Here is a 20,644-nt window from a genome sequence, read left to right as displayed (position 1 = left end):
AAAAATAATCCAATGATAATCATTCTTCGCATCCTCCTTCCAAACAAACCCACTTCCCGCCTTAGCATCCTGTGATGGGATGCCTCTGCCCTCCTCTCTGAGCTTTCCTTTCTGTCCTCAACAGCGGATCTACTCACATCATATTTCTCTCCCAGTTTCAGGTGCGGAGTCCTTCTCCAGCGTCGCCTGGCACACTTGGAAGGTGGGCAGAGAAGTAAAAGTAGCATGAGACCCAAAATCATCCCTAAAGACTTGGGGCGGATGTGCTGTTTGCCCTCCATTCCAGCTCCTTGCAGCCAAATGCTGCCTCTTCTCACACCATGAGAAAGTGAGAGGCAGAAAAGAAAAGTAAAGAATCCAAAGGGTGGAGGATGAGCCAGGCAATGGATTTCTTAGGAGGGAAAAAAGAGGTTGGTCCCTTTGGTCCAGCTCCAAGGAGAAACACCAACCCGCTCTTCAAAACATTGCCAAAGTATGACGGACTTGGGGACCAAAAAGGGTTTCTTCTTTGGTGTCGTCCCAGAAGTTTCTTGTTCTCAAAGGACTCGAACCCTCAGCTCTTGTCGCTTGGGCAGCTTTGCCACCCTGGAAAGAGAGATGGAAAGATTATTTTTAGACCTTTGTTTCAACATCTGGCACTCCGAGAGAGAGATTGAAAGACAGAGAGGGGGGGGGGGGTTCAAAGCCAAAGAGAAAGACAGGATCAGATGACAGCTGCTGAAAAGGGGGAAGGGGAGACGCTGAAACATCCATATATTTTTTTCAAAGCAGTCTCCAAGGAATAGGAAGGGCAAGCTTGGACAAGAAGCCTTTCCACGCTTCCTTCCCAAGGCAAAATTCCTCTGCAAAACAGCTGTCCTCTTTGCTACCTACTTTTTTATAATCTGAGACCTAGATTGAGTCTTAGGCTACGACTCTTAAGTACCTGGGTTTGAGTCTTTCCTCAGAAAGCCTTGGGCAAGCCATACTCTCTCAGCCTCAGAGGAAGGCAAAGGCAGACCTTGCCAAGAGAAGCCTGTGATGGCACCATCTTATTGCCACCACAGTTTGGAAACGACTTGAAAGCACACAAGAATGACCCACCGAGCACAGTTTATCCACAGCTACCCAGTTTGCAAAGCCTAGAGAAGACAATTATGCTGAGGAAAGTGGAAGGTAAAAGGAAGAGAGGCCGACCAAGGGCAAGATGGATGGATGGCATCCTTGAAGTGACTGGACTGACCTTGAAGGAGCTGGGGGTGGTGACGGCCGACAGGGAGCTCTGGCATGGGCTGGTCCATGAGGTCACGAAGAGTGGGAGACGACTGAACGAATGAACAACAACACCCAGTTTGCCTTCCATTTCCTCCTCTTCTAGCAAAACACTCTAAGTTTTATTTCTGATGAAAAGAGTCCTGCTGAAGCGTGCCATCCTCTCTTGTTTGTATTCACGGAGCGGCACATTGCATGAGTTAAGCCATGTGTCTCTTATTAAGGAGGCATTCTCATAAAGCCCAAAAGTGCCTGGATGGCTAAATGAGCACGGAAACATTTGCACGCGCAAAGCCCAAAGTCTGTAGGAAAGACCAGCTGTCTAATTGTTTGCTTAACTGTTTCCACAACAAGTTTTGATCCAGTGGTGTTGGGCAACAAAGTACATCATGCCCTGGTAGTATCAGAATGATGGGACTTGTAATACAGCAAGCTGGATTCATAGAATCATAGAATCATAGAGTTGGAAGAGACCTCATGGGCCATCCAGTCCAACCCCCTGTCAAGAAGCAGGAATATTGCATTCAAATCACCCCTGACAGATGGCCATCCAGCCTCTGTTTAAAAGCTTCCAAAGAAGGAGCCTCCACCACACTCCGGGGCAGAGAGTTCCACTGCTGAATGGTTCTCACAGTCAGGAAGTTCTTTCTCGTGTTCAGATGGAATCTCCTTTCCTGTAGTTTGAAGCCATTGTTCCGCGCCCTAGTCTCCAAGGAAGCAGAAAACAAGCTTGCTCCCTCCTCCCTGTGGCTTCCTCTCACATATTTATACATGGCTATCATATCTCCTCTCAACCTTCTCTTCTTCAGGCTAAACATGCCCAGCTCCTTAAGCCGCTCCTCATAGGGCTTGTTCTCCAGACCCTTGATCATTTTAGTCGCCCTCCTCTGGAGACATTCCAGCTTGTCAATGTGTTTGAACAAGCTGACCTGTAGAGTTTGGAAGGAAGTCTTCAAATGAAATCATTGTCTGTGATTGGCCTCTTGGCTTCGTTTTAATTCCAGGATAACAATTATGACTGATATGTCAGGAAGTTTGGGTACTTTGGGATTTCTTGCAATGAGCATGTTAAATTGTTCGAATGGGTACACAGAAACCAAGCATTTGTCCATCAAAGGAAAATCTACACCTGTTGGAAGAGACTTTCTGCAGCTCTGTAACACAGGGATTCTCAGCTTTGGGCTCTCCAGTTGGTTTGGACTCAAAATCCCTGACCACTCTATGAGTGGGAGACTCAAGCATTAGGAGGGTCAAATGTGGAGAACCTCTGGCACATGGAGAACCTCTATTGTTGATTGTCGTCAAATTGTTTCCTGCTTATGGTGACCCTAAGGCAGGGCTTTCTGGTTGTGCGAATCAGCCAAGGTCATGACAAACAATGACTTTAGGCAATGGAATTTGCAAACTGGAATGGAACTCTGACAGCATATGGTCTAAGTCAACATAACATTCCCCAATGCAAGATGCCACCATCACATCCCTTTCCAGTTGCCACATTTTTTAATCTAGTGATTTTCCATGGCTAAAAGGTGGGGTTTTCTAGGGCTGAGAAGATGTAAGTCAGCCAAGGACACCAAGTGGGTTTGTATGGCCAAGGGGGGCATTGAACCCTGGTCTCCAGTGTTATAGTCCAACACTTAAAGAAGTACAAATTGCTCTACCCAAGGAGAAGAAAGAGGAGGAGGAGGGAATAATTAGTGAATCAGGAAACTAATGGGTAGGAGAAAGAGAAAGAGAAATAGGAGGAGGAATGCAATTTTCCTGCTTCTTGGTGGAGGGTTGGACTGGATGGCCCATGAGGTTTCTTCCAGCTCTATGATTCTATGATTCTATGAGGAGGAGGAGAGGGAGAAGAGAAGGAGGAAAAGACAGAGAAAGAAAGAAAGAGAATAAAGAAAAGTAGAGGAAGAGAAGAGGAGGAAATTAGTGGGTAAGAGAAGGAGGAAGAGGAAGCAGAACAGGAAGAGGAGGAGGAGGAGGAGCAAAAGAAGGAGAAGGAGAAAAAATGAGAAGGAGAAGAGGATGAGAGGAGGAGGAGATTACTGAACCAAGAAAGTAGTGGGAAGGAGAAGGAGAAAGGGAAGAGGAAGAGAAGAGGAGGGGGAAGAAGATGGCGAAGAGGAGGAAAATAGTGAATCAGGAAATTAGCGGGAAGGACAAAAAGAGGAGGAAAAGAAGAGGAGGAAAAAGAAGGAGAAGGAGAAGAGGAAGAGAGGAGGAGGAAATTAGTGAACCAGGAAATTAGTGAGTAAGAGAAGGAGAAAGAGAAGAGGAAAAGAAGAAGAGGAAGAAGACAACGAGGAAAATAGTGAATCAGGAAATTAGTGGGAAGGAGACGGAGAGAAGGAAGAGAAGAGGAGGGGGAAATTAGTGAACCAGGACATTAGAGAGTAAGAGAAAGAGAAGAGGAGGAGAAGGAAGAGGAGGAGGAGGAAAATAGTGAATCAGGAAATTAGCGGGAAGGACAAAAAGAGGAGGAAAAGAAGAGGAGGAAAAAGAATGAGAAGGAGAAGTGGAAGAGAGGAGGAGGAAATTAGTGAACCATGAAATTAGTAAGTAAGAGAAGGAGAAAGAGAAGACAAAAAGAAGAAGAGGAGGAGGAAAACAACGAGGAAAATAGTGAATCAGGAAATTAGTGGGAAGGAGACGGAGAGAAGGAAGAGAAGAGGAGAGGGAAATTAGTGAACCAGGACATTAGAGAGTAAGAGAAAGAGAAGAGGAGGAGGAGGAGGAGGAGGAGGAGGAGGAGGAAAATAGTGAATCAGGAAATTAGTGAGTAAGAGAAGGAGAAAGAGAATCATAGAATCAAAGAGTTGGAAGAGACCTCATGGGCCATCCAGTCCAACCCCATTCTGCCAAGAAGCAGGAATATTGCATTCAAATCACCCCTGACAGATGGCCATCCAGCCCCTGTTTAAAGGCTTCCATAGAAGGAGCCTCCACCACACTCCGGGGCAGAGAGTTCCACTGCTGAACGGCTTTCACAGTCAGGAAGTTCTTCCTCATGTTCAGATGGAATCTCCTCTCTTGTAGTTTGAAGCCATTGTTCCATTGCGTCCTAGTCTCCAAGAAAGCAGAAAACAAGCTTGCTCCCTCCTCCCTGTGGCTTCCTTTCACATATTTACACATGCCTATTATATCCCCTCTCAGCCTTCTCTTCTTCAGGCTAAACATGCCCAGCTCCTTAAGCCGCTCCTCACAGGGCTTGTTCTCCAGACCTTTGATCATTTTAGTCGCCCTCCTCTGGACACATTCCAGCTTGTCAATGTGTTTGAACAAGCTGACCTGTAGAGTTTGGAAGGAAGTCTTCAAATGAAATCATGGTCTGTGATTGGCCTCTTGGCTTCATTTTAATTCCAGGATAACAATTATGACTGATATGTTGGGAAGTTTGGGTACTTTGGGATTTCTTGCAATGCGCATGTTAAATTGTTCGAATGGGTACACAGAAACCAAGCATTTGTCCATCAAGGGAAAATCTACACCTGTTGGAAGAGACCTTTTGCAGCTCTGTAACACAGGGATTCTCAGCTTTGGGTTCTCCAGTTGGTTTGGACTCAAAATCCCTGACCACTCTATGAGTGGGAGACTCAAGCATTAGGAGGGTCAAATGTGGAGAACCTCTGGCACATGGAGAACCTCTATTGTTGATTGTCTTCAAATTGTTTCCTGCTCATGGTGACCCTAAGGCAGGGCTTTCTGGTTGTGCAAATCAGCCAAGGTCATGACAAACAGTGACTTTAGGCAATGGAATTTGCAAACTGGAATGGAACTCAAGACAGCATATGGTCTAATTCAACATAACATTCCCCAATGCAAGATGCAACCATCACATCCCTTTCCAGTCCCACATTTTTTAATCTAGTGATTTTCCATGGCTAAAAGGTGGGGTTTTCTAGGGCTGAGAAGATGTAAGTCAGCCAAGGACACCAAGTGGGTTTCCATGGCCAAGTGAGGAATTGAACCCTGGTCTCCAGTGTTATAGCCCAACACTCAAAGAAGTACAAATTGCTCTACCCAAGGAGAAGAAAGAGGAGGAGGAGGGAATAATTAGTGAATCAGGAAACTAATGGGTAGGAGAAAGAGAAAGAGAAATAGGAGGAGGAATGCAATTTTCCTGCTTCTTGGTGGAGGGTTGGACTGGATGGCCCATGAGGTTTCTTCCAGCTCTATGATTCTATGATTCTATGAGGAGGAGGAGAGGGAGAAGAGAAGGAGGAAAAGACAGAGAAAGAAAGAAAGAGAATAAAGAAAAGTAGAGGAAGAGAGGAGGAGGAAATTAGTGGGTAAGAGAAGGAGGAAGAGGAAGCAGAACAGGAAGAGGAGGAGGAGGAGGAGCAAAAGAAGGAGAAGGAGAAAAAATGAGAAGGAGAAGAGGATGAGAGGAGGAGGAGATTACTGAACCAAGAAATTAGTAGGAAGGAGAAAGAGAAAGGGATGAGAAAGAGAAGAGGAGGAAGAAGAAGATGGCGAGGAGGAGGAGGAAAATAGTGAATCAGGAAATTAACGGGAAGGACAAGGAGAGGAGGAAAAGAAGAGGAGGAGAAAGAATGAGAAGGAGAAGAGGAAGAGAGGAGGAGGAAATTAGTGAACCAAGAAATTAGTGAGTAAGAGAAGGAGAAAGAGAAGAGGAAAAGAAGAAGAGGAAGAAGACAACGAGGAAAATAGTGAATCAGGAAATTAGTGGGAAGGAGACGGAGAGAAGGAAGAGAAGAGGAGGGGGAAATTAGTGAACCAGGACATTAGAGAGTAAGAGAAAGAGAAGAGGAGGAGAAGGAAGAGGAGAAGGAGGAAAATAGTGAATCAGGAAATTAGCGGGAAGGACAAAAAGAGGAGGAAAAGAAGAGGAGGAAAAAGAATGAGAAGGAGAAGCGGAAGAGAGGAGGAGGAAATTAGTGAACCATGAAATTAGTAAGTAAGAGAAGGAGAAAGAGAAGACAAAAAGAAGAAGAGGAGGAGGAAAACAACGAGGAAAATAGTGAATCAGGAAATTAGTGGGAAGGAGACGGAGAGAAGGAAGAGAAGAGGAGGGGGAAATTAGTGAACCAGGACATTAGAGAGTAAGAGAAAGAGAAGAGGAGGAGGAGGAAGAGGAGGAGGAGGAAAATAGTGAATCAGGAAATTAGTGAGTAAGAGAAGGAGAAAGAGAATCATAGAATCAAAGAGTTGGAAGAGACCTCATGGGCCATCCAGTCCAACCCCATTCTGCCAAGAAGCAGGAATATTGCATTCAAATCACCCTTGACAGATGGCCATCCAGCCCCTGTTTAAAGGCTTCCATAGAAGGAGCCTCCACCACACTCCGGGGCAGAGAGTTCCACTGTTGAACGGCTCTCACAGTCAGGAAGTTCTTCCTCATGTTCAGATGGAATCTCCTCTCTTGTAGTTTGAAGCCATTGTTCCGTGTCCTAGTCTCCAAGGAAGCAGAAAACAAGCTTGCTCCCTCCTCCCTGTGGCTTCCTCTCGCATATTTATACATGGCTATTATATCCCCTCTCAGCCTTCTCTTCTTCAGGCTAAACATGCCCAACTCCTTAAGCCGCTCCTCACAGGGCTTGTTCTCCAGACCCTTGATCATTTGAGTCGCCCTCCTCTGGACACATTCCAGCTTGTCAATATCTCTCTTCAATTGTGCTCAGAATTGGACACAATATTCCAGGTGTGGTCTAACCAACAGGCTGCTTTGTGGACAGCTGGCTTTGCCTTCTGTGGTGAAGAGGAGAAGAGGAAGAGAAGAGGAGGAGGAAGACAACAAGGAGAAAAATAGTGAATTAGAATATTAGTGGGAAGGAGGAGGAGAGGAGGAAGAGGAAAAAGGAGGAGGAAATTAGTGAACCAAGAAAATAGTGAGTAAATACAGAGGGGGAAATCCACATCACAGAGTTGAAAGCTTTAATCACAGGATCTAAAGGACTCATCCAAGAAGAATCCTGTCCCTCTTCCGACCTGGCGTTGCCACCTGGAAGCAGCCATACACCACAGAAGGCAAAGCCAGCTGTCCACAGAGTGGCCTGTTGGAGGGTATAGAGGAGTCTTGATTCTGGCCACATGTACAGCCAACAGGAGGAGGATGTTGGACCTTGCAGTCCAAAAAGGGCCCCTTTCCAAGCTCTGGTCTGCCACTGTCATCCAGCATGAGACAAATGGCTTTTAAGCGGTCACTCCCAAGGAGCAGGAGAGGTCATTGCTCATGCTGGACATGGTTTGGGGGCCATGCCATGAACCCAAAGTGTAAGCAAGCAACGGCAGCACCACAGGACGCCTGCTATTGTCGGAAACACACAACGTCACTAGACTCATTCACCCGTAATGGGAGACAAAAGGCTTTCTCTCGGATTTCTTTGGTGGGCATCAAAGTTCCTGAGGCCGCATTGAGCAAGACTGTGGAAAGGAAAGGAGCTGTTATTCCCTTTCTTGTCTTATTCCCTGCCGTGGCATCATTGCAAGCTGTGCAGCACAAAACTTTTCCGTTCTCATTGCTCTCTTAAGTTATTGTTCTGTGGAAGTTTGGGAAGTGTTTAGTCTGGAGAGGGCTTGCAAGTGCCATTTCAACCCTGAATACGATGCCTTGTGAAATCCCAACTTCCATAAACTCATAGCATTGAGCCATAGCAGTCAAAGCAGTATAGATGTTGGGTTGTTGTAGGTTTTTCCGGGCTATATGGCCATGTTCTGGAGGCAATTTTTCTCCTGACGTTTCGCCTGCATCTATGGCAAGCATCCTTTGGAAGTGCCTGGGGGGAATCTTTTGTTGAGAGTGATTTTATGTGCCTGTTTGTTTCCCCTCTGTTGTTTTGCTGTTGTAATTTTTGAGTTTTTTTAATACTGGTAGCCAGATTTTGTTCGTTTTCATGGTTTCTTCCTTTCTGTTGAAATTGCCCACATGCTTGTGGATTTCAATGGCTTCTCTGTGTAGTCTGACATGGTGGTTGTGAGAGTGGTCCAGCACTTCTGTGTTCTCAAATAATATGCTGTGTCCAGGTTGGTTCATCAGGTGCTCTGCTATGGCTGACTTCTCTGGTTGAAGTAGTCTGCAGTGCCTTTCATGTTCCTTGATGCGTGTCTGGGCAATGCTGCGTTTGGTGGTCCCTATGTAGACTTGTCCACAGCTGCATGGTATACGGTAGACTCCTGCAGAGGTGAGAGGATCCCTCTTGTCCTTTGCTGAACGTAGCATTTGTTGGATTTTCTTGGTGGGTTTGTAGATTGTTTGTATGTTGTGTTTCCTCATCAGTTTCCCTATGCGGTCAGTGGTTCCCTTGATGTATGGCAGGAACACTTTTCCTCTGGGTGGATCTTCATCTTTACTCTCATCGCTTGTTCTTGGTCTTGCAGCTCTTCTGATGTCTGAGGTGGAGTATCCATTGGCCTGTAGAGCCCAGTTTAGGTGGTTCAGTTCATCTTGGAGGAGGTGGGGTTCACAGATTCTTTTTGCACGGTCTGCCAAGGCTTTAATGGGGCTTCTTTTTTGACTTGGGTGATGGTTGGAGTTTTTATGTAGATATCTATCCGTGTGTGGGGGTTTTCTGTAAACGGTGTGACCCAATTGTTGATCTGGTTTGCGGATGACTAGGACATCTACAAAAGGCAGTCTTCCTTCATTTTTGTGGGTTTTTTCGGGCTATAGAGCCATGTTCTAGAGGCATTTCTCCTGACGTTTCGCCTGCATCTATGGCAAGCATCCTCAGAGGTTGTGAGGTCTGTTGGAAGTAGGAAAAATGGGTTTATATATCTGTGGAATGACTGGGGTGGGGCAAAGAGCTCTTCCCTGCTGCAGTTAGGTGTGAATGTTTAGCTGATCACCTTCATTAGCATTTGAAGGCCTGCCTGAGCCTGGGAAAATCTGTTGCTGGGAGATGTTAATCTGTGCCTGGTTTTTTCCTCTCTGTTGTTTAGCTGTTATAATTTTAGAGTTTTTTAATACTGGTAGCCAGATTTTGTTCATTTTCATGGTCTCTTCCTTTCTGTTGAAATTGTCCACATGCTTGTGGATTTCAATGGCTTCTCAGTGACCGCATAGGGAAGCTGATGAGGAAACACAACGTACAAACAATCTACAAACCCACCAAGAAAATCCAACAAATGCTACGTTCAGCAAAGGACAAGAGGGATCCTCTCACCTCTGCAGGAGTCTACCGTATACCATGCAGCTGTGGACAAGTCTACATAGGGACCACCAAACGCAGCGCCCAGACACTCATCAAGGAACATGAAAGGCACTGCAGACTACTTCAACCAGAGAAGTCAGCCATAGCAGAGCACCTGATGAACCAGCCTGGACACAGCATATTATTTGAGAACACAGAAATGCTGGACCACACCAACAACCACCATGTCAGACTATACAGAGAAGCCATTGAAATCCACAAGCACGTGGACAATTTCAACAGAAAGGAAGAGACCATGAAAATGAACAAAATCTGGCTACCAGTATTAAAAAACTCTAAAATTATAACAGCTAAACAACAGAGAGGAAAAAACCAGGCACAGATTAACACCTCCCAGCAACAGATTTTCCCAGGCTCAGGCAGGCCTTCAAATGCTAATGAAGGTGATCAGCTAAACATTCACACCTAACTGCAGCAGGGAAGAGCTCCTTGCCCCACCCCAGCCATTCCACAGATATATAAACCCATTTTTCCTACTTCCAACAGACCTCACAACCTCTGAGGATGCTTGCCATAGATGCAGGCGAAACGTCAGGAGAAATGCCTCTAGAACATGGCTCTATAGCCCGAAAAAACCCACAAGAACCTAGTTCCTTCATTTTCTTTTTCCTTGGTGAACTGGATGTTTGGGTGGATGCTGTTAAGATGTTCCAGGAACCTGTTGAGTTCTTCTTCTCCATGGCTCCAAATAGTGAAGGTGTCATCCACATATCTGAACCATATAGTGGGCTTTTTGGTTGCTGTTTCAAGGGCTTGTTTTTCAAAGTGCTCAATGTAGAAATTAGCTATGACCAGGCTGAGAGGGCTCCCATAGCTACTCCATCTTTCTGTTCATAGAACTCATTGTCCCACTGAAAGTAACTGGTGGTGAAGCAATGGTGAAACAGAGCTGTGATGTCTTCTGGGAACCTCTGGTTGATGAGTGCCATGGTGTCTGTTACCAGAACCATGGTAAATAGAGATACCACATCGAGGCTGATCAGTTTGTCGTTAGTATTTAGCTTGAGATTGCTGATTTTTTCAATGAAGTGGGCTGAGTCCTGAGTCCTGAGTATAGATGTTGGTGCCTGCTGTGCATGTGAATCCATGTTGCTCTTTATCTCTTGCATGAGCCATGATTTTAAATATATATTTCCAACTTTCCACATAGCTGGCAGCTGAGAAGTTTTGCAAAGAGTAAAGACTCATAGAGGAGGAGAAAGGCTCAGTACTATATTTTGCTCCATGTTAGGTTTAAAAGCAATGGAGACAGAGCTTATAGGATTTAGACAATTTTCAGGCCCTGATTCAGTTTTGCTTTAAACTAGAGAGCTAATCACTTGGGCAACAAGCTAGAGATCCTATCTCCATTTATATAAAAGTTTGGGACAAAGTTGTGCCTCTTACCTCTCTGCTGAGCCGCTGGTCGAGCCTCTTGTATATATTTCCCTCTGTAGATGAAGCTCTGTGCTTAAACAACATTGGTCACCAACACATTCCTAATACTTTTCCTTTTAAAGGCGGGCGACAGGAGAGGCATCCAAACTGGCCTAAATATAGCACAGGCTTAGGAATTTTCTGTTTGTTCCATGCATGGGAAATACTAGGCCTGTTTGATCAAGAAAAAATTTGTTTCTAAAATCGATTTGTAATTGGGGTGTTTTTTTGTTTCGATATTTAAATTATTTACAAAACTTTCCAAAAAAATGTTTTGTTATTTACGAAATTTCGTTAATATTTACAAAACATTTTGTAAGTGTGAATGCTGCAGTAATGGTCACCTTGATTAGCATTTAATGGCTTTCATTTCTCCCACCCTGGACATTCCATAGATATTAGATAACTCCATTTGCCTAGTTTCCAACAGACCTCTATGCCTGCCATAGATGTGGGCAAAATGTCAGGAGAGAATGCTTCTGGAACATGGTCATACATACAGCCCTGAAAACTCACACAACCGGCCTCCACGCGCCATCCAATCGGCTCCGGCTCCTGCGTCCTCCTCCTCCTCCTCCTCCTCCTCCTAGCACTTCCTGCAACACAGCTGGGAGGAGGAGGAGGAGGAGGAGGGCGCAGGAGCCGGAGCCGATTGGATGGCGCGCGCGCGCGCTCCGCTCACCCTTACAACCGGCCTCCGCGCGCCATCCGGCTCCAGCTCCTGCGCCCTCCTCCTCCTCCTCCTCCTCCTCCTGACACTTCCTGCAACACAGCTGGGAGGAGGAGGAGGAGGAGGAGGGCGCAGGAGCCGGAGCCGGATGGCGCGCGGAGGCCGGTTGTAAGGGTGAGCGCATGCGCGCGCCATCCAATAGGCTCCGGCTCCTGCCACGGTGCACTGCTGGGGTGCTTGGGAGCGCCGGATTGGCTCCCAGGCACCAGCAGCACTCAGCAGCCTCCATCCCATTAACGACACGAGCTGAAGCTCGTAAAATATATGGGGCTGCTGTTTCGATATTTTTAAACCCTTCTGGGTTTGAAAATGTGTTTTGAAATCGCTTCGGATATGGTAAAAATAACGATTTAATAACGAAATAACGAATTAACGAACGAAACCGCACAGGCCTAGGAAATACTGAGATATTCAAGAGGAGCGTGGAAACAGCCGAAATAGAGACACTGGGAAAATAGATGCACCAGAAAGATACATATGTGTACCTCAGTATCCAGAGATTATGCACACATGGCTCCACCTATCCACAGGTGGAAAATGTTCCACAAAGATCGGACCTTCCTCTCATTACGCCGATGCTTGGCCGCCTTGTCAGTTTCACTCTGGCAACATGTGACAGGTTCCAATGAGGCGCATGGGGTTTGGCCCCAATGCAGAAGGCTAAGCATTGCAACCAAGCCGATGGAGCAGACTAAACAAGGCCACAGGTTGGAGATCCGGGCGGCTCCCATCCGTCCGCATGGCTGAGCGCATCAGATCCGCCTGACTTCACGCAAGGAGGAACACCATCTTAAGGAAAGACATGGAAAACCAGAGACCCTCTAACTCTCTCGATCACTCTTTTGCTGCCCTACTTCGTGCATCTTCTATCCCAGGACCCATCTCCGCTGCCATTTACACTGCTTTATGTGAATACTAGCCATTTCCTGCCACATGTTGCTGTGGCTCAGTCTGGTGATCTGGAAAATAAAGTAATGGTTTCTAATATATGTAATTCCTTTATGCTTGTGGGTAAACAGTATTGTTGTTTCTATGTCAGTGTTGATGTGGAGATTGTCTGGTTTGCCTACTCTGGAATATGCAACATATAATTGTCCTTCTTTAGGGGTCCCTTTCAAATCTATGATACTATATCTGTGTGTGTGTGAATCATATCTATCTATCTATATCTATGGCTGGGTGGCTCTTTGTCAGGAGGGCTTTGATTACGTTTTCTTGCCCTGGTGAAGGGAGTTGGACTGGATGGCTTTAAGTATGAGGGCTGTGTGTGGGAAGTTTGCCTCAATTCTGTCGTTGGTAGGGTTCAGCATGCTCTTTGGTAGTAGGTGAACTATAAATCTCAGAAACTACAACTCTCAAATGTCAGGGTCTATTTCCCCCAAACTCCACCAGTATTCACATTTGGGCATATTGAGTATTTGTGTAGAGTTTGGTCCAGATCCATCATTGTTTGAGTCCACAATGATCTCTGGATGTAGGTGAACTACAACTCCAAAACCTAAGGACACTGCCCAGCAAACCCTTCCAGTATTTTTTGTTGGTCATGGGAGAACTGTGTGCCAAGTTTGGTCCAATTCTATTGTCGGTGGGGTTCAGAATGCTCTTTGATTGTAGGTGAACTATAAATCCCAGCAACTACAACTCCCAAATGATAAAATCATTTTTTTAGTGAAGGACATACATTGGGTTGTTAGGTGTCTTGTGTCCAAATTTGGTAGAAATTCGTCCAGTGGTTTTTGAGTTATGTTAATACCACAAACTAACATTACATTTTTATTTATATAGATTAATACAATGCATTATATGAGTCTACACCAGGCATGAGCAACCTTCGGCTCTCCAGGTGTTTTGAACTTCAACTACCATAAATCCTAACAGGTGGTAGGTAGGCTGTTGAAGGTTTTCATTATCATTATCATCATTATTTTACTGACACAAAAGCACAGTATGTCACAGTAATAGAGATCTGTATGGTGGATTTCGTATCATAAAATCACAAGTTGAACACTTCCCAAGCGCCTAGGACTGTGTGATGTATTTCGAATGATGCACGCAGATCCAAGTCAGAGGCTGGATGGCCATCTGTCAGGGGTGATTTGAATGCAATATTCCTGCTTCTTGGCAGGAGGTTGGACTGGATGGCCCATGAGGTCTCTTCTAACTCTATGATTCTATGATTCTATCAGGTGGCCTTTTGCAGTTGATAGATCATGGTTTTGTCAATGTTTATTGTTTCCAAATGCTGGCTGAGATCTTTTCGCACGGCACCCAGTGCACCAGTGACCACTGGGACCACCTGTACTGGTTTATGCCAGAGCCTTTGCAGTTCGATTTTGAGGTCTTTATAGCAGCTGAGTTTTTCCTGTTGTTTTTCCTCAATGCGGCTGTCACCTGGTATGGCGACATCAATAATCCAGGCTTTTGTCTTTTCCCCAATCGTGATGTCTGGTGTATTGTGTTCCAAAACTTTGTCAGTCTGGATTCGAAAGTCCCACAGTATTTTTGCATGTTCATTTTCCATGACCTTTGCGGGTTTATGATCCCACCAATTCTTTGCTGCTGGCAGGTGGTACTTATGACATAAGTTCCAGTGAATCATCAGAGCCACAGAGTTGTGTCTTTGTTTGTAGTCCGTATGTGCGATTTTCTTGCAATAGCTGAGGAGATCATGGTTTCATCAGCTTCCTTGCACAGTCTGCATTTTGGGTCATCATCATTACCATTATTATTATTATTATTATTATTATTATTATTATTATTATTTGATGCATAACAAGATGTGTACACAGCAAACAAGATCACCCTGCCGGCTTTTGTATTTGATCACACATCAGACACTTCTCATGTGTTTAGGACTGTGGGATGTATTAGCGAATAATGTGTGCAGATCTGAGTAGGGTGGCCTTTTGCAGCTGACAGGTTGTGATTTTATCAGTGCCAATTGTTTTTATGTGCAGGCCAGGGTCTTTAGGCACTGCACCCAATCACCACTGGGACCACCTTGACTGGTTTGTGCCAGAGTCTTTGCAGTTCTATCTTTAAATCCTCATATCATGTCAGTTTTCCCAGTTGTTTCTCTTCAATTCTGCTGTTGCCTGGGATTGCAACATCCACAAACCGTACTTAGTTTTTTCCACAATCATGAGATCAGGAGTATTGTGCTCCAAAGTCCCAGAGTAGTGTGATGGGTTCATTTTCTGTAACCTTTTCTGGCTTGTGCCTCTGCTTGTAGTCTGTCTGCACAATTTTCTTGCAGCGGCTAAGGGTGTGAGCCACCGTTTCGCCTGCTTCCTTGCAGAGTCTACACTTGGGATCTGTTGTCGACTTTTCAATTCTGGCTTGGATGGCATTGCTTCTAAGTTTGTTCTTGGGCTGCAAAATCACGCCCTCCATCTCCTTTTTCAATGTTCCATTTGTAAGCCACATCCATGTTTTTTCCTTGTTGTTGTTGTTAAGTTTATTATTGGACAAACTAGTCCAATGTGGGCTAGGCAAAACTACGGTGAGGTGGACGAACCCAGAGGGTGCTCACAAATGCTTCCTCTTCATCCTGGAAAGAAGTGACAAGTGGAGTGCCACAAGGTTCCGTCCTGGGCCCGGTCCTGTTCAAGATCTTTATTAATGACTTAGATGAAGGGTTAGAAGGCATGATCATTACGTTTGCAGACGACACCAAATTGGGAAGGATAGCCAATACTCCAGAGGACAGGAGCAGGATTCAAAACGATCTTGACAGATTAGAGAGATGGGCCAAAACTAACAAAATGAAGTTCAACAGTGACAAATGCAAGATACTCCACTTTGGCAGGAAAAACGAAATGCAAAGATACAGAATGGGGGACAATGCATGGCTCGAGAGCAGTACGTATGAAAAAGATCTTGGAGTCCTCGTGGACAACAAGTTAAACATGAGCCAACAATGTGATGTGGCAGCAAAAAAAAGCCAATGGGATTTTGGCCTGTATCAATAGGAGCATAGTATCTAGATCTAGGGAAGTAATGCTACCCCTCTATTCCGCTTTGGTTAGACCACACCTGGAATATTGTGTCCAATTCTGGGCACCACAATTCAAGAGAGACATTGACAAGCTGGAATGTATCCAAAGGAGGGCGACTAAAATGATCAAGGGTCTGGAGAACAAGCCCTATGAGGAGCGGCTTAAGGAGCTGGGCATGTTTAGCCTGAAGAAGAGAAGGCTGAGAGGAGACATGATAGCCATGTATAAATATGTGAGAGGAAGCCACAGGGAGGAGGGAACAAGCTTGTTTTCTGCTTCCTTGGAGACTAGGACGTGGAACAATGGCTTCAAACTACAAGAAAGGAGATCCCATCTGAACATGAGGAAGAACTTCCTGACTGTGAGAGCCGTTCAGCAGTGGAACTCTCTGCCCCGGAGTGTGGTGGAGGCTCCTTCTTTGGAAGCTTTTAAACAGAGGGTGGATGGCCATCTGTCAGGGGTGATTTGAATGCAATATTCCTGCTTCTTGGCAGGGGATTGGACTGGATGGCCCACGAGGTCTCTTCCAACTCTTTCATTCTATGATTCTATCTTTGAAGAAAGTGTGAATGTTGCAATTAGCAAGCTTGATTAGCATGGAGTAGCCCTGCAGTTGCAGAATCACTCAATGTTGTTGCCTGGAGGATCCCTTTGTTTGGGAGGTGTTAACTTTCACTTGATTGTTTGCTGTTTGGAGTTCCCTTGTTTGTGGTGTTCTTTATTTACTGTTTTTAAATACTGATGACCAGTATTATGGTTACCAGTATTAAAAAAAGAACATGAAAGGCACTGCAGACTAATCCAACCAGAGAAGTCAGCTAGTGCCAAGCACCTGATGAACCTCCCAGGACACAGAGTATTCTTTGAGAACACAGAAATGCTAGACCACTTTGACAGCCATTACGTGAGACTAAACAGAGAAGCCACTGAAAACCACAAGAAGCAGGTGGACAATTTCAGCAGGAAGGAGGAAATCATGAAAATGAATACAATCTGGTCACCGGTATTTAAAAAAAACAACAAGTCTGAATCAAGACAGTAAATAAAAAACAACACTCCGAAACAGGGGAACTCCAGGCAGCAAACAACCAAGGGCCAGTTCATACCTCCCAAACAGAGGGTGCCTCCAGGCAACAATGGGCAAGCAACCTCCAGACAGATACCTTCACTGATTGACTTGCAGCTTCATGGCTACACACTCAATGCTAATCAAGCTGGCCAGTTGCAACATCTGCACTTGCTTTAAGCAGACATGGGTTCTTTCTCCCACACTGGACATTAGTCCAATTCTGGGCACCACAATTCAAGAGAGATATTGACAAGCTGGAATGTGTCCAGAGGAGGGTGACTAAAATGATCAAGGGTCTGGAGAACAAGCCCTATGAGGAGCGGCTTAAGGAGCTGGGCATGTTTCGCCTGAAGAACAGAAGGCTGAGAGGAGATATTATAGCCATGTATAAGTATGTGAGAGGAAGCCACAGGGAGGAGGGAGCAAGCTTGTTTTCTGCTTCCTTGGAGACTAGGACGCCTGAACATGAGGAAGAACTTCCTGACTGTGAGAGCCCTTCAGTAGTGGAATTCTCTGCCCCGGAGTGTGGTGGAGGCTCCTTATTTGGAAGCTTTTAAACAGAGGCTGGATGGCCATCTGTCAGGGGTGATTTGAATGCAATATTCCTGCTTCTTTGCAGGGGGTTGGACTGGATGACCCATGAGGTCTCTTCCAACTCTTTGATTCTATGATTCTATGATATGTATGTATACTCTCCACTTGCCTCACTTCCAACAGAACCTCTGAGGATGCCATTAGCCACAGATGCAGATGAAACGTCAGGAGAGAATGCTGCTGGAAGATGGCCGGACTGCCTGGAAAACTCACAGCAACCCAGCCAGTATTGTGAGAGTTGAAGTCCAAAACACCGAGAGGACCAATGTTTGCCGACATTTTGGACTGCATTGTATGGCAGTGGAGAGGGGACCATATAACCCAGTTTCTGAATTGAGAATATTTGCTTTGAAATGGATTAGATGATGAGTCTACACTGTCATATATACACTGTTCAAAGCAGATAATGTGCATTGAGAAAGTGCATTATATGGCGATGTAAATGGAGCCTCGGTTCCTGTGAATGAGTATACAATAGACTTCCTGACCCTATCTCCACTGCCATACAATGCAGCTTGAAATGGAGTTATGCAGTCAGTGCAGACTCACATAATGTGGTTTAGCTGCATCAAACTGCCTTACGTTAATACTGACATAACACCATTCTTTGCATTTAAACTGTATCATATGACAGTGCAGATGGGGCCTCGGTTAATTGGAACTCTCAAACAACCGGCAAGAAACCTCAAAGAAATAATACTTTAAACAAAAATGAAAATAAAATCGATTTTAGCTGCCATGTAACTAAAATTGGATATTGCTTTTGAAAAGCCTTCCACTGTCAGCCCCAGCTCCTGCCAACCTAGCAGTTCGAAAACATGCAAATGTGAGTAGATCAATTGGTACTGCTTCTGCAGAAAGGTAATGGCGCTCCATGCAGTCATGCTGGCCACATGACCATGGCTCTTTGGCTCTTTGGTTTAGAAATTGGGATGAGCATCCCGCCCCCCCCCCCCCCGCCCCCATGTCAGATATAACTAGACTTAAGTAAAGAGGAAACCTTTATCTTTACCTATATTCCTCTCGAGTCAATACAAAGGTTATGGTATGATGTAGGATTTGATATAGTATGAGTTAAGCACATTTAGACTCTCAAGCAACCAGAAACTGCATTTCTCTGGCATCTGGCAATCCCAATGGGTGATGGTTAACTGAGAGTCTACTATATTCATATAAAAGCCTAGAAATTTTAGTGGTAAAAAAGCAGTTGAAAGTGAGCTTGGGGATTACCCTCTCGTTGCTCAATTGCGCATGGTGTGTTTCCATGTAGTATTATATGTATTGCTGTTCTAATAGGGAACTTAATGAAATTGGCCTCCGAGATGGTACATTTCTTCATTAAGAAGTTATCAAAGTTATTAAAAAACTTCAATGCCAATATATTCTATAAAGCTCCTGAAAACATTTTTTTAAATAGGTTGTAGCTCCACCTAGTGTCGAAGCAAAGCTGTAATTTCATATTTAATTCTGTTTCAATGTTTATATATTTGAATATTTTTAATGGTATGCTAATACTTTTATGTTAAGCTGCTTTGAGTCCCTTTCGGGAGAGATGAAGCAGGGTAGAAGTAAATATACTACTACTACTACTACTAATAATAATAATAATGTTTAGGAGTGGCATTTTGGAAATAAAAATGACTTTGAATGTTTCCAGCAAGCGCAGCCAGACATAATAGTAGTAGTAATTGCCATGATACTTCACCTTGTTGACGGGAAGCTTCCCACCGGAGTGGAAGTCATCTATCGGACAGATGGCAAGCTGTTTAACCTCAGCAGACTGAAAGCCAAAACCAAGGTTACAACAACATCTGTTATAGAACTCCAGTATGCTGATGACAATGTCGTCTGTGCGCATTCAGAAGAAGATCTACAAGCCACTCTCAACACCTTTGCAGAAGCATACACGAAGCTTGGCCTGTCACTGAACATCGAGAAAACCAAAGTGCTGTTCCAGCAGTCACCAGCCATCCCCTCCCCAATGCCAGAGATACAGCTTAATGGTGTAACATTAGAAAATGTTGACCATTTCCGCTACCTTGGCAGCCACCTCTCCACCAAAGTCAACATTGACACCGAAATACAACACCGCCTGAGCTCTGCGAGTGCAGTTTTTTCCCGAATGAAGCAGAGAGTGTTTGAGGACCGAGACATCCGTAGGGATACCAAGGTGCTTGTCTACAAAGCTATTGTCCTCCCAACCCTGCTATATGCCTGCGAAACATGGACTGTCTACAGACGTCACATGCAACTCCTGGAACGATTCCATCAGCGCTGCCTCCGGAAAATCCTGCAAATCTCTTGGGAAGACAAGCGGACAAACGTCAGCGTGCTGGAAGAAGCAAAGACCACCAGCATTGAAGCGATGGTCCTCTGCCATCAACTCCATTGTCCGGATGTCTGACCACCACCTCCCAAAGCAGTTGCTCTACTCTGAACTTAAGAACGGAAAACGGAATGTTGGTGGGCAGGAAAAGAGATTTAAAGATGGCCTCAAAGCCAACCTTAAAATCTCTGGCATAGACACTGAGAACTGGGAAGCCCTGGCCCTTGAGCGCTCCAGCTGGAGGTCAGCTGTGACCAGCAGTGCTACAGAATTCGAGGAGGCACGAGTGGAGGATGAAAGAGAGAAACGTGCCAGGAGGAAGGCGCGTCAAGCCAACCCCGACCGGGACCGCCTTCCACCTGGAAACCAATGCCCTCACTGTGGGAGAAGATGCGGGTCAAGAATAGGGCTCCACAGCCACCTACGAACCCACAAGGAAACGCATAATGGAAGACCATCTTACTCGTCCAACAAGGGATCACCTAAGTAAGTAAAGTAAGTAAGTATAATAATAATAATAATAATAATAATAATAATAATAATAATACACTGCTGCTGGATGCAAGCAAAGCTGAATGATCTGGACAGAAAAACAAGAAAATGGATGGCAATCCACTGCTCATTACACCTACATAGTTATGTCAATGACGTGACCTGCCCAGAAAATCAGGAGGCAGAGAGAGGGTTTCTGCAAGGTAAACCAATGGCAGAGGATGCACTGGCAGATGAAGGAAAGACAGTCAAGAACCAACATTGATGGAAGTCGAGAGTAGAAAACTGCTTCAAGTGCAAAAGATAAAGAGGGAATGCTGTAAAAATACATTGGAGAGTTGAAGAGAAAACTGGCCAAAGAAGGCTCTCCATGGACAGTTCCTGGGAGAAATTGAGAGCCAAATGACAAGGAAATTACATAGATGAGGCTCACAAATGGAACATGGAAAAAGAAGTCCAAGGGCCTGATTCTTGCAGCCCAAGAACAAGTCATTAGAACCAAGGTAATCCAAGCCAGAATTGAAAAGTTGATGACAGATCCCAAGTGTAGACTCTGCAAGGAAGCAAGCGGAATGATGGTTCACATTCTCAGCTGCTACA

General features: G+C 45.0%; 1 protein-coding gene across 2 annotated transcripts in view; it reads right to left on the bottom strand.

Annotated features, from left to right (window-relative positions):
* WFDC1 (WAP four-disulfide core domain 1) overlaps window positions 1-10,883 on the bottom strand; it is a 30,245-nt gene extending 19,362 nt beyond the window's left edge. The window contains exons 1-2 of one of the 2 annotated variants that reach the window (XM_067471048.1): window positions 10,806-10,883; window positions 138-585 (exon numbers count right to left, since the gene is read on the bottom strand). In XM_067471048.1, coding sequence (XP_067327149.1) covers window positions 138-281 — 144 coding nt within the window. In that variant the 5' untranslated portion in view covers window positions 282-585; window positions 10,806-10,883. Of the gene's footprint in view, window positions 1-137; window positions 668-10,805 lie in introns of those variants that run through there. The other variant, XM_060788155.2, reaches the window with a different exon arrangement.
* Between the last annotated feature and the right edge of the window lie 9,761 nt (window positions 10,884-20,644).

This window comes from Anolis sagrei, chromosome 8 (genome assembly GCF_037176765.1).
Source record: "Anolis sagrei isolate rAnoSag1 chromosome 8, rAnoSag1.mat, whole genome shotgun sequence".
Classification (NCBI taxonomy): domain Eukaryota; kingdom Metazoa; phylum Chordata; class Lepidosauria; order Squamata; family Dactyloidae; genus Anolis; species Anolis sagrei.
This window is presented reverse-complemented; position numbering and strand designations above follow the sequence as displayed.